This window comes from Phalacrocorax carbo, chromosome 7 (assembly GCF_963921805.1).
Source record: "Phalacrocorax carbo chromosome 7, bPhaCar2.1, whole genome shotgun sequence".
In the NCBI taxonomy this organism is placed as follows: domain Eukaryota; kingdom Metazoa; phylum Chordata; class Aves; order Suliformes; family Phalacrocoracidae; genus Phalacrocorax; species Phalacrocorax carbo.
Window position 1 is genome coordinate 39,458,677 of NC_087519.1, and position 13,903 is coordinate 39,472,579.

At 50.4% G+C, this 13,903-nt stretch overlaps 1 protein-coding gene across 3 annotated transcripts in view; it reads right to left on the reverse strand.

The window, feature by feature from the left end:
- The window catches only part of FGF12 (fibroblast growth factor 12), a 238,734-nt gene that overhangs the window by 101,643 nt on the left and 123,188 nt on the right, over nt 1-13,903 (reverse strand). Inside the window, exon 1 of one of the 3 annotated variants that reach the window (XM_064457596.1) lies at nt 9,767-11,021. The exons of 1 other annotated variant lie outside the window; for it this stretch is intronic. In XM_064457596.1, the coding sequence (XP_064313666.1) occupies nt 9,767-9,965 (199 nt within the window). In that variant the 5' untranslated portion in view covers nt 9,966-11,021. Of the gene's footprint in view, nt 1-9,766; nt 11,022-13,903 lie in introns of those variants that run through there. One more of the 3 variants, XM_064457597.1, reaches the window with a different exon arrangement.

The following is a 13,903-nucleotide window of genomic DNA, read 5'->3' on the forward strand; positions in this document are numbered from 1 at the left end:
AAAGTTCCTTCTTCTTTCCTTTTGCTTTGTGAAAATACACTTTTTTTGACCTGCAGAATGATTTTAATTTTCCATCTGAGTCAGAGGTTTCCTTCGACCTAATGAAAACACTCGTAGTGTGAGAAAGCCATCATCCGCCTCATTCCATCTAAAGCTCTGTTTTAAATAGGGATGGTGTTTCATGGTTCGTATCTCTCTACAAACAGCTCGTTCCTGATGTCAGGTGGCCCCAAGGACTCCAGCAAGACAGGCAGCTTCACTGGCTGCCCCGTTGCTGTCTCAGGAGAGAGCTGTAAACAGTGAGCTCCCTCCCCAGGGATGCGTGTGATCAGGATGACACAGTCCAGAAGGAGCAAAAACAGAAAATCTGCCTCTCCAACAGGTCTCCAAACACAGCTCCTGCTCCTCCAGCTGCCCAGGAGCCACTCACCGCCTGAGGGCTCAAGGCAAAGGAGCTCTCAAACTTCACCGCGTGGTTTCTAATCATTCAGCAGCTGCTATTGGACTCTAGCTCTAAAACCTAAAATTTATGTAATGGGAAGTAGAGCTGTGTTTTTGAAGAATCAGAAAGAAAAATAGTAGAAAAAATGTTTAAGGATGCAAAGAAGGTAGGAGTGGCACAGAACGAAATTAAATACAAGCCAAAATAAATGTTTATGATTTTTTAAATAACGATGCTGTGTGTTAGCCAGCAGACCCTGTACTGAAGAGCATAAAAACAAACTATAAAAAGCCAGCAGAGCACTGGTAGTTATACCGCATGCTCTGCCAGCCTTTTTAGCTACTGTCACAGAAAATCCCCACAAGAGTGTGATGTCGGTCACCAGAGGATGCTGCAGATCGATAACTGAGGCGGAGGGTGCAGGCAGCCAGCAACTCAGACCCGGATCCAGTTACGGGAGCTGTGCCAGGGAAAGGACCGGCTCGGGAGCGGGTGGACGGTCCAAGCCCCTTGCCTGCCAATGTGTGATCCCCACATCTTCTGCAGCACAACGGCTCCCAAGTCCCCAGGGAGCATCCTTCAGCAACTGGCATGTGCTTTCCAACCCCAAGCCAGTCCCTGGAAGCCAAAACTGCTGTGTTTTTTGCTAATTTCTCCCTGTTTTTCAATTTTCTGGGCGATGTGGACTGGCTCCTTGCAGCCCAGCATTACTTGCAGCAGTCCCATACTGCTTGACCTTTTGCAAACGGTTTTGCTTTGGGGAATGGAGGAAATGTATTTATTTGGCAGTTCGGGCAATATGGGTGGCAACTGCTAAGCAAAGAAACTATCTGTGCAGCCAGGAAGGGGAGGGGACTGAAAACTATGCTGTTCTAGATAAATATCAATTAAGTGAGCATGTTTTATTAGCCCCAAGACCTGGGCCTTTTCTTCCTTCATTTCAATTCATAATGCTTATGTATTTCAGGAAAGTAATGTTTCGGGGTTTGGGGTTGGTTTTTTTTTGTCTTTATCATGACCGCAATCAGTTTTCAGCTGGGAAAGAGGAACAAGTAACAGAATTATATTGCCTCTCTGTGGATATTTTGCTGGTTCACAGCATGTAGCCGTTCACTGGATATATAACACATCCCCTTAACAGAGCACACTGCTGGAGGGAGAGTGAGGCAGGAGTGCCACAGGGAGAAAGCTCTACACAGCACGCTCCTCGGATGTCCCTGTGTGATGAGGTCTCTGCTCTCCATCACCATAACAGCTGTATCTAGCCCTGGATCTTCATCCTCAAATCCAGCCCCCTGCCATTGGAGGCAACCAGCCATTTCCCATCTCCCCTTTTCTGACCTCTATCAATGGAGTCAAGCACTCCAGACATGAACTAATGCACTGAAAAGGCCCCAGAGAGATGGGAAGCGCAGGCAGGCGGCAGCACAACCATGTCCCTCCTTTCACCACGGCTGCCCACCTTCTGGCCAGAGAAGTGCCACAGGTCCTCAGCTAAGGGTTTCTCTTTGGGAACATGACAGTGCCAAGGACTCCGCCAAAACAGAGTTCATCCTTGTGCTTGGTAACACTGAAGGAGAAGGGGGCACTGTGGCAAGGCAGACTCTGAAGAAGGTGTCCCTTGGACATAATCCCCACTTCCTCCCATGTACAACTTCAGGTACAACAGATGCACACGCTGCTGAGAAGAAAGAGAAGCTGCTATTGCTACCTCCCCCCTTGCCCTGACCCAAGCCAGGGTTTGCACAAGAACTCAACACTCCGTCAAACATAGAGGTCTGCCGGGAGCAGCACAACTATACGGCATCCCCTTAGAGGGACCCTAGGCACAGCAGTGCTGTCATCTCCTGTGATATTGGGAGAAAGGGATGAACCCAAAGCCACAGAGTAAATGCAGGAACAGAGCTGCAAAGCCCTGTTCAGTGGATGACGCTGTTTCCAGCATTAACCCCCATCTCACAGCCCAGCCAACTCCATGGGGAAAGGGCAGGGAGCCGCAATGCCCGGAGGCGCTGCATGAAGCCAGCCTTCCCCATGGTCCCAGCCCTCACACTGGGAACCTGCCAACGGCTCATCCCTGAGGACACCAAGGGCTCTCTGGAGTTGGCTGCCCTGTGCTATCACCCTGCCTCCAAGCCTGTGGCTTTGTTCCTCTGCCACCTTTAGCCAGGACATGCTGGAATGAGCATGGGGCAGCAGAGGTGTTGACAGTTTTCAGGGTGAATCCAGCTGCATTTTCTCAGCGGCCATATAAGCTCCGTCAGGGTTTCAGAAAGCCCCAATTCAGTACCTGGAACAAGCATGCAGATATTTGTCTATGCTGCAGCGTGGGGGCTGGAAAAGCCGGAATGGTCTGCCTGAACAGTGAATACCACAGTCGTGTTCCACAGCTCTCTAGAAAGCTGCCTTCTGGTTTACCATTTTAAAAATGTGTTGCAGCTGCTATTTTCAGATACAGTACTGTCAGAAAGCTGTAGCCCTACAGCCCTGCTATCATGCTGCAAAAATTCAGTGTCCACGTTGACTCCCCTCAAAGTACAAACACCCCCTTGAAAAATAATTTGTTCCAGGAGACCCCACTAGCAGTGTTCACTGGGTGAGGGGCACAAAGTGTGTCCATGGCTCTACTACAGCTTTTAATAGAGATGCAAAGTAAAACCAGCTTCCGGAAAGGCCGAGTTATTTCAGGATTCTGCTACATGTCAGAACAGGGTAAAGGTAAAACAAAAGATGTAGTAGTTTGCTTTATGCTCAGAAAGGATAATGTATGAGTATGAAAAATATTGCCCTAGCCAGGGAATAGAGATGGACCACATGTTAAACAGAAGTACACGGTATAAAGGTACCGTTCCCTGGTAGACCGCAGTGTCTGCAGCCCAGGTATAGAGTAGATGATTTTGGTACAGGTCACTTCACAAAAGACTTACAAATTAAGGCATGACAGTGTGTTAAAATTCTTGCTTTGATTTTAATAATAATAAATCACAGCTTGGCTTCAACTGTGCGGGAGTAGGAAACTCGCAGAAATAATGTGCACATGACTGTTCAGAGGGATGGATCAAATGGAGCGAATGCCAGAGGGATGGAACAAACGCCTACCTGGACACCGTGTATCTGGCAGCTCATGGTGTTCACATTTGGGGAGGGGAAAGAAGGAAGATAAGCCCAAGTGAGTTTGCACTTGCTCCTCAACATAGTGAGACTCATGATCATGTTTGCCTCTCACAGGAGTGAGTTTCTTACATCCTCTTCAGCTCCCGTGGCACCTCTGCTCTCTCCACACTGCCTGAGTCAAACTGTTGCTTTTTTTTTTTTTTTTTTTTTGGTAATAGATATCTTATCTGTTAAAATTTGCTGGATCTGGTCTACTGAAATTATTCTAAATTCATGGGAGGGAGGGAGGGAGGGAGGACGGGAGGGAGGGAGGGAATCTTGTCTTCATTTCAGTATTTTTGGAACTCAAGCTTTTGGTTTTTTATTTCAAAACTTCTAAATTCCATTTAGAGTAGACCTGAAAGTTAAAGAAAGACACACATATAAAAATCCTCCAAATAAAATTGCACCCTCTTTTTTTTTCCCAAAAAACAGTTTTATCAGTCAATGATAAACTGATTTATACAGATCTTTTATTTTATGGGGAGGGAAAATAACCACTCATGAACCTCTTTTCGCCCCGACTTTTCCATTTGGCTGGCGACAGAGGAATCAATCATTTGTATTGGTCTCATGGTGATCCTCCTCTGAGGGCTAATGATTTTCACTGCTCCCACAAGCACAGCTACCCCTGAGGCCATGGGGAGAGAAGATATCCATCCCTCTAGGAGCTTGGATGACTTCCACAGATTTTCTTGGCATCAACCATATCCAGTCCAGAACTAGTACAAAGTGGCTTACTGACTGACATGCTCATTCGCAAGCTGTATTGCAAAGTGGGCTGGCCACTGAGTTTCCCATGCTCTGGAGTAAACTGGGAGCCTGCAGTTCTTAGCCGGCTTTTAGAGCCAGAGAGCTTCAGGTTGCTATCTGACCTCCCCCAGTAACCAAGCACACACATACACTGTGACAGTTACCACATCTGCAAGTCACGAACGTGTGCGATACCACCCCCGGGGATCGATTTGATAAAATGAAACCCATCTGCCAAGCTGTCACGAGCAGGAGGGAGCCTTTCCCCCCCTCCTGATTATTTTGGCGTTCATTAGCACCAGCGGGAGCAGAGGGAGCCTACAGCACCAACGGTAGACCTCACCAACAACAGATTGCCCCAAACGAGAGCATGTGCCCTCAAGGCTGTCCCCCTTCCCCTGGATGTTATCTAGGCTGATTTTTGGCCAGGTACTTGGCATACATGCCCTCATCTCACCTAGCATTTATAAGAGCTCTTGCTGGCCAGGCAATGCCAGGATTTCCAGCCATGTCCATGTCCTCCAGCCTCACCTTAGAGATGGGGCACAGCACCAAATTCTGCAGAGGAGCAGGCAGAAGAATGTGATGGACCCCCCTTGGCTGGATGCACACCCAGACACACATAAACACGCTATGGAAAAATGTTGGGATCCAGCCTGATCCCTACTGCAAGCAGCAGCTGTATGCAGAGATAATGCAGCCAGCATCAGGACACTACAGCAATGGAGGGGCCAAATTCACAGGTTAGGCAGATGTTACAGCTGTTCTGAGATGAACCACTCTATAAAAGCAGGCAAGGACTATGGCAAATTGAATGGGGAGCTAAAAAGGTGGTTTTTTTCCATGAGCTTCAATCCTAATTTTCACCCTGCATGAAATCAGAAAGGACTTCAGGATTTAACTCGGGAAATTTAACAGCTTGCAGAGATGACAGACTTCTCAAATGTTTTAAATGAATCTCCGAATGAACAAAGTCCTTCTGTGTCCTTCAGCTAAAGTTGCTCTTATATTTTACTTATACTGCTGCAAAAATATCTACATATTTTAAATTCCAATTCTCCATTTATTATTCAAAACAAGAAATACTGCAAAGGGAAAACGTGTTTTAAGTTACTGCTTTTTTTCTATGTGTGAGCCATTTCCTTCACTTTGGAAGAAGCCTTTAGAACTCCTTAAGGAAAAGCATCCTTTCCCTGGAGGAGCACAAAATATATGTCAGACAGGGAGGAAAAAAAAAAAGAAAAAAAACGCAGAATTTTTTTTCCTGGGGTAGAAAACCTGTTTGAGACTGTGTTCCGCATTCTCAACTGGAAACTTATCTACAGAAGCAAGACCTGAAGGGATGGAGACGATGCGACACAGTGCCTGGCACCGCCTGACCCAAAGCTGTCTGAATTCAAATATGGTTTCCCCAAGTAATGACACCCTTTCCGTGGGCTTCACTCTGATAAATTTCCCAAAAACACCCACAGATACTGTGCCTGATGCTCCAGCCTGTTCCCCTTCATGCAAGGCCACCAAACTCCTCAGCTTAGCTGTTCAGTGGCCATGGCACGACGGAAGAAAAACTCCACCCCAGCCCCCTGGGGTAAGCTCTGCCTGAGAAGGCAGTCGGTGAAGCAACAGCCGCAGCTTTTACAAACAAGCTGGATCCACCAGCGAGGGCTTCCAGCCTGTTATAAAACAGCTGAAGAAGGGATGTGCCTGGATGCTTTAATTCAGACGCAAAGGGGATGTAACTACTTCGTTCAAGCATTTAGTGGTGGAGAAGTCCTGTAGAGAGAACAGCTTTGTCTAGTCTTTTGCATTCACCTCTTGGATCCATCATTCTCTGATGAAGGATCCATCTCTTGAACCTGCACCAAAAAGCCATGCCGTACAGCAATTTCTTTTGTATCCTCTATCAAGTTACTGTAGTCAGAGCAAAATATATAATTTAATCTTTCCTAGCTGTACTTTATACATATAATTGTACAGGTACTGTTCAGCATACACATATTTTGCTTGGCACCTGCACAAATGCGGCCAATGACCTGTATTAATTCACAATAACAGGATTAAGCCCATGTGCCCAAATTTTCAGCTTAGTCCACAGCACTCAGCATCCTTATTTGGCCTATCTTAACCTGAAAAATCATATCTTAGAGCCAAACACATGCAAGAGATATAAAAAAAATAGAGCACGCATGTGAGAGAGCTGCCATTGCCCATCAAAAAAGCAGACGAAACAAGTGTTCATTTTACAACGTGTTCTTTATTGCAACTGACAAATGAGATGTTTCTGCAGCCTGTTTTCCCTAGTTGCTGATAGATGTGATGATACAAGATGTCCCTGAGCAGACCTGGTTCCCCATAGCTTGCCAAAACCTGCAACTACTCATGCCCACTGCCAAGCAAGCCTGAACTTCTGCCGGGTTCAAATTCTCCCCTCCTATACGAGAGTAGGAGTGTTTCACTCTCACTTCACACAAGCTGCAAAATGAAGCCCAAGGTGCCAAGTGCAAAACGTAACTCTGCTCGCACACATCTTTACCGAATATTTTAGTTACAGCACCATTTGAGTCGCATATGAAAAAACACATAATTGACGTCACACAGCTGTTTTTACAAAAGGGAAGAGCAAAGGGAACATGAACCACCATCAGTTATATTTCTGTAACACTGCAAGTTGCTACAGCTCCACCATCGCCGCACTGTAAGCTTACTGGCAGTGGGGGCCCAAAGCATGGTGTGCTGGAACGAGCATCAGGAATTGGGTCTCTATGTCAGGTAACTGCTCTGGGCCCTCGTCTCACCTTCTGTAAAATGAGAAGAATCCTCTCTATTTGGTAGAACTTGTTGAGGCCTACAGATAAAAATCACTCTGTAAATGTGCAGCATTTCAGCAGTTACTCCCCATAGCCATAAACTAAGGTCATGCTTAAAAAGACAAAGATAGTTCCCCTAGCACTGTACCATTTCCAAATGTGATTGTACCCCTTTTGAACATGGATGGTTCTCACGGTTCCTTTCACTGAGTTGCAAACTACTGAGCTAGCATACCATTAAGTACACATAATCACTGAGGTTGCAGGTCGCTGCACAATGTATGCACGTTTCTTTAAACCAGTTTAAATTCATTTGCATGTCATTTTCTATGCAGAAGATCGACTCTGCAATGAATAAGTTATCTGGGCACAATACATTTCCCGAATAAACAATCCGAGTAGCAGCAAACTGAGTGACATGCTGCCTTCTGAGCAGCACACCTGAGTCCAAGAATAGGATTTACCAGGGAATTAAATCTCTATTTAAAAGATGGATACAAGGAACTAAAGCAGACACAGTCCATAGCCTAGGAAAGGACACTTGAATTTTTCTTCAAAGCAACTTAATTCCTCTACTTCTTTAATTTTACAAAATGAATACAGTACTGGTTATGAGTGATTGACTGACGGCTCAGAAGACTGCAGAGCACTATTTTTACAATCCTGAGTAGCACTGATCCTTCTTCTAAGTCAATAAAAAGTCTTCCTCAAATCGCTCTGGTCTGTAAGTTATTGAACATCTTCCCCAGCATGAAAGTCTGTGCAAGTTGAGGGAATTCTTGAAATTCATCAAATCTTCACAGGCATTTATTGAGTCCAAAGGAAGCAGAATTGGACCTGTGCAGCTGGGAGCACCGTGGTAGGACCAATAAAGAATCACCAACCACACCCTGCTGTAAAAGTCACTCAAACTTTAATGCGACAAAGCATCTATGGTAACCAATCTATCTAGGTAACAGGTCTTGACTTCCCACCTTTTTAGTCCTTGGGGGTCCACATTCAATAGCAGATAGAGATGAGGAAGAAAGGAATGGAAAAAGATTTCATCAGCTCCCCCTCTTGATCCTACAAAGAGTGATTCCTGAGCAAAATTACACACTTTTTGGGCAAGAGCCATCTTTTGGTCTGGGCTTACAGATTAACTAATACCTAGGATGGTCAAGCAAGCTAGCAGTCATCCTAACTTGAGTCAACTGAAAAAAAAAACAAAAAGCACCTTTTTTCCCTTTGAATATTTTGAGTCACGCTATATTTCATATATTTTGCATCCTCCTTTGTTAACTGCTTTAAAATAGACCATTAAAGAGTCTGATTTTCACAGCTTAACCCATGCATTGCAAGCCTTGAACCATTTTGCTAGCTAAATATAGTCCCTGCCCCACAGCCTGTGAATCAGGGGTGCTGACAGCAATCCAGAGTAATTAATTCTTTCCCCTTTGTTGACAACAGCCTTCCATGGTGACAGGCTTTCCCCCTATTTCTTTTTATTTCTCACCTGAGTACAGGTCATGTACCTCAATCTACAGACCAGAAGATCAGCTCTCAGCTAGCTCTGACACTATGCTGTAGTCATGATTGACAGACTTCAGATGTGGAGAAGGGGCTTCATGAAGAGACTAATCAACAAACAAAATATTAATGTATATAGAAAACATGGGAGTGTTACACAGGTTGATGGTACATCACAAAGAGCTGAGTAACATTCTTTTTTAACCATGATACTAACGGACATCTGAGAAAAGTACATGTTCACGGCAGCTTCTCAAACCAATCATTTTCTTACCTTGTGATTTAAAGCAGTGAAAAAAAAAAAAGGAAGAATAATAATTCTACGGAGAAGTCATGGAGGGCCTACTCTTGCCAGGTACTGAGTTCTCACACCTACCAAGGACAGGTGAGAGCACAAAGCACCGCTCAGAACTAAAACTGTGGGTGGTGGGACTTCATCGTGGAAATGTGAGCAACACGTACACTAGGGCTGAAGTTTTCTGCGAGGAACCAAGACTGAGCGCACACACGCACGGAAAGACAAAGGAAAGAAAGGAAAAAAAGACTAGCCTAATACGCATTTCTAGGTCCTTGCAAGCTACTATTAGGTGCAACAGTCGTGCAGCTGCCATCTGGAAAGCAAATGAAATTCCCTACAGAACTCTGCTCGAGAAGTAGCACTTGATGGATCTGGTTATCAAATGACCACAATCCTAACTGATACTCAGTTTATCGATTTCCTTGTCATTATGCAATAAACGAGAGGAGACTATTTAAAAAGCGTACCTACAGGGAGGCGGAAATGCACAATTCTGAGTTAGGCTGGCACGGTTTAAGCGGCAGGGTCTCTCCGGCCCAAGGACCCACTTTGCTCACGCTTCGGACGGCGGGCGGAGGGATGCCGGCGGCCGGTCCGTGCCCACCCATCCCACCACCCCGGCGAAGGAGACCCGCCAGGATCCCGCCCGAAGTTGAGCGCGGAGCAAGCCCGTCCCCAGACAGCAGCCGGTAGCGCCGGGAGAGCCCCGGGCCGGCCGCCCCGCTCCGAACCGCCATCCCGGCGGGGTCGGGGCTGCCCCACGCCGCGGCGCGGGTCCCCACGGCCCCGGCCCGCCGTACTCACCCGGTCTCCTCCTCACCGGCCTTTTCCTGCCGCTGCAGAAGCGCACTTTGCTGAAGACCCCCAGGACGTGCCTCTCGCAGAGGGAGCGCCCGTCCTTGCTGGGGCTGGAGCGGCGCTTGGAGGCGGACACCCGGTCGCTGTTGGACTCCCTCGCCTGCCGCTTCTGCCGGATCAACGAGCTGGCGATAGCCGCTGCCATCGCCGCTCATGGGCCCCCCGCGCCCTCCGCGCCGCGCCGCGCCGCTCCGGGGGGCGCCGCCCGGGCGCGCTGGGGCCGAGCCGCCGCCGCGCCCCGCGGGGACGGGGGACGGGGACACCCCGCTTAACGCGCTGCAGCCCCGAGTCCCGGCGCCGGGGAGGGCTCAGCCGGCCAGGCGAAGCAGGGAGCCCGGGCTAACAACCATGGCTGGCCGCTGGACCCCGCCGCCCATGGGTCTGTCCCCGGGGAGCGCAAATCCCGGCGCGGGCGGCCGTCGGCGAGACCCCCGGCCGGGCTCCCCGCGCCTTGTAAATCCGGGAGGCGACTGCCCCGCTTGCAAAGGTCCGCCGGCGGCAGCTGTGTCCAAAGGGGGTTGGGGGGGGGCGCGGAGGATCCGCGGGTCCCTGCGGCGCGGCGCCGCTCCGCTCCGCCCGGGCGCAGACGGCGGCGCTTCCTCCCGCCGGCCGCCCTCCGGCGAGGGGCCGTGGGATGAGTCAGAGCCCCCCCGGCCCGCGGCGAGCCCCGGCCCCAGCGCGGTGGCTCCCAGGCGCGGCGCGGCAATGCGCGCACATGGACGCGTCCCGCGGCTCCGCTCCGCTCCCGCGGCCGGGCTCAGGGCGAGCCGCGCTGCATTTCTATTTGCACTCCTCCTCTTCCTCTTTTCCCCCCCTCCCCACTCCGCTCGCAGAGAGGGCGGGAGGGGAAGGAAAAGGCAGCCACGGGAAAAAACACCAGGCCAGCAAACAAAGAAAAAAAAGGCGATACGATAAAATTAAATGTAAAAGTAAAAAAAAAAAAAAAAAAAAAAAAAAGAGGCGTCCCGGCCGCGGGTGCGGGCTCACATCGCCGCAGCTCGGCGCCCCGGGCTCACAGCGCCATGGCTGGCGCAGCTCCCCCAGCCCTGCTCGCCGCCTCTGCCCCGGCAGCGGCTCTCCCCGACGGCAGCAACCCACATCGTCCGGCCCGGCGGGAGGCCGCGCAGCGCTCGGCACCGGGGCGGCCCCGGGCCCGGCTGCCGCGGCGGGGACGGCGGCGGGAGGAGCGACGCGAGGCGGGGAGGAGGAGGAGGGGGAGGAGGAGGAGGAGGAGGAGGGCGGGGGGGTGCGGCTGCCGCTGCTGCTGCTGCTCCGTGCGGGGCTCAGGATGCTCCGCGGTGCCGCCCGACGGCGGCGGGGCGAGGAGGAGCCGAGCCGCGCCCGCTGCCCGCCCGCATCCTCCGGCCCGGCCCGGCAGCCGGGAGGGGAGGGGAGGGGAGGGGGGGCGAGGCGAGGCGATGGGAGGGAGGGACCGGGGAAGCCCCCCCGAACGCCCACGCCGCGTGGGGCTGCTGCCAAGGCGGCGGGGAGTCCCGCAGCCCCACGGCGGCCGGGCCGGGCGGAGCGGGGCGGGTCGGTGCCGGCCGGGAGCTGGGCTCCGCGCTCGGGGAGAATTGCAGCTGCTCCCGCTAGTCCTCCTCTACGCAATCCTACGTGATCGAGGTTTGGATGAGAAAAATCGCGCAGGCAGAGCGAGGCAACTGCAGCTCCGCGGCAGCTCTGCCCCCCCCGCCCGGGCAGCCCCCGGGCCGGCCCGCCGCCCCCGCGGGGAGCCCGGCTTCCCCGGAGCCGCAGCCCCGCCCGACCCCTCCCAGCGACCGCAGGCGCCTTGTGCAGCCGCCCCGGCCCCCGCCTCGGCCCCTGCTGTAGGCGCCCGAGCACCCAGCCTGAGCCGCCGAGCATCCCCATGGCTTTACCTGCTTCTCCGCGCAAGCAGAGACGGGGCGACGGCCCCCGGCACTCCAGGGGCCGCGCTGCGGGGCTGGGGGCGTCGGTGCCCCGTCTGGGGAGCGTGGGAGCCGGCTGCGGCCGTGGCCACTACGGGCTGCCTCTCGTTGGAGCGGTCCCACGGCAGACCACCAGTTTATCAGCAGGTGCTCTGCTGGGGCCAACCCGCAGGAGCTGGACGGGCTCCCTCGTATCTCCAGCCACAAAACTGCACCGGACAAAATTTAAGGCGCAGAAATATGTGTTGAGCTATCCAGAGCAGTAACTGATGTTGCTGCCGTAAGAACGGTGGTCTCCAGATTTCAGGTTGAAGTAACAGCTAACGAGTGTATGTCCAGGAGGTGATGACCAAGATACCTGGGGGAGCATCCAGTGGTCAGGGTAGAGGAAGGCTGAAGAGTTGCCCCAGTTACACTTTGGCAAGTACCAGTGGCAGGACAAGACTAATCCAGTCCTGAAGGTGTAGGGGTGAAGCATGTACCCAGCTGAAGAGGGCATTTTAAACCTGTTGGTGACACCCCCTGGGAATTATCAACTTCAGCAAAATAATCTTTGTAACTGCTTTGTTGCAGGAACTTCAGCTCTAAATTATGTTAATGTATTGGGGAAAAAAGGCAAGTGGAACAACCACCCACTACGTCCATAAAGAGTAACTAAACTCTGGCATTACTTCCTGATTTTCACTCTTAGTGCCTATGCATGCCAAAATGAGGTGGAATCAGGTTCTCCAGGAGAAAACAAAGGATGAAGATGTTAAAAACCAGTTGGGAGACTGTGCTGGTTCTGGCTGCGATAAAGTTAATTTTCTTCACAATAGCTAGTATGGGGCTGTGTTTTGGATTTGTGCTGGAAACAGCGTTGATAACTCAGGGATGTTTTAGTTCCTGCTGAGCAAGGCTTACACAGAGTCAAGGCCTTTTCTGCCTCTCACCCCACCCCACCAGCGAGTGGGCTGGAGGTGCACAAGGGGTTGGGAGGGGACACAGCCAGGACAGCTGGCCCCAACTGACCCAAGGGATATCCCACACCATATGGTGTCATGCTCAGCACGTAAAGCTGGGGGAAGAAGGAGGAAGGGGGGAAATTTGGAGTGATGGCATTTGTCTTCCCAAGTAACCATTACAATGATGGAGCCCTGCTTTCCTGGAGATGGCCGAACACCTGCCTGCTGATGGGAGGGAGTGAATGAATTCCTTGTTTTGCTTTGCCTGCGAACGTGGCATTTGCTTTAGCTATTAAAATGTCTTTATCTCAACTGATGAGTTTTCTCACTTTTACTCTTCCGATTCTCTCTCCCATCCCACTGTGGGGGAGTGAGCGAGTGGCTGCGTGTGGGTTAGTTGCTGGCTGGGGTTAAACCACAACTGCTGCCAACTTTTTTGAGCAAATTTCACTGTACCAATCAATAAAGATGTTTCTTCCATTTTCTGCAACTATAACGCTTCAGATTTTAATTTTCTCTGCTGGATTATTTCACTTGACATCAAAGAATGTTGCAGTACAAGGTACAGGCATGGCCCAAAGAAAGCTGTTTGCAATCAGAGAATCACTCTCTGAACCGCCAGCAAATTATCCAAAGCTTCATCTTCAAAGGATGTGAGCAAATCTCATATCTTCCCAAGAAAGAGGTTTTCCAACTATACATAAAGATACTTCTTTGCCTGTAGTATTCAAGTCTCTGGCTAAAGAATGCTGTTTTATCCCCCCATATTAGATAAGTTTAAGTTATTTTGACATGCGACTAATTTGTTTTCTCGTGTAGCTGTAAACTAGGAGCAGCAGCTCAGCACTTAAAAATGATACTAATCAGCGATAAAGTTGGTCACAGGGGGTTTTTTTTGTGTGTGTGTTGTTTTTTTTTTTTTCTTTCCTGGTGTTTTGTGGATCTGAAAAGATGGCTGCTGCAACTCTAAGAAGAAATGCTTCTGTCAGGTCTCTCTGTTTCTGCAGTGTTAGAATTAAATTAAAGCAGAGCTTGTGAAACTGAATATAATGTTGCATTTGCTAACACGCAGGTCTGTCTTTATTTATAGATGGCCAAGGAGTCCACGGGGTTTGGTTCTGAACGCAGGCACAGTGCCATGAACTCCTGGTGACATTACTGGCATGTGCATCTGCTCTGCACCACTTTGGATCATGCCCCAACTTCACAAAAATTTCTGAAGAGCCCATGCT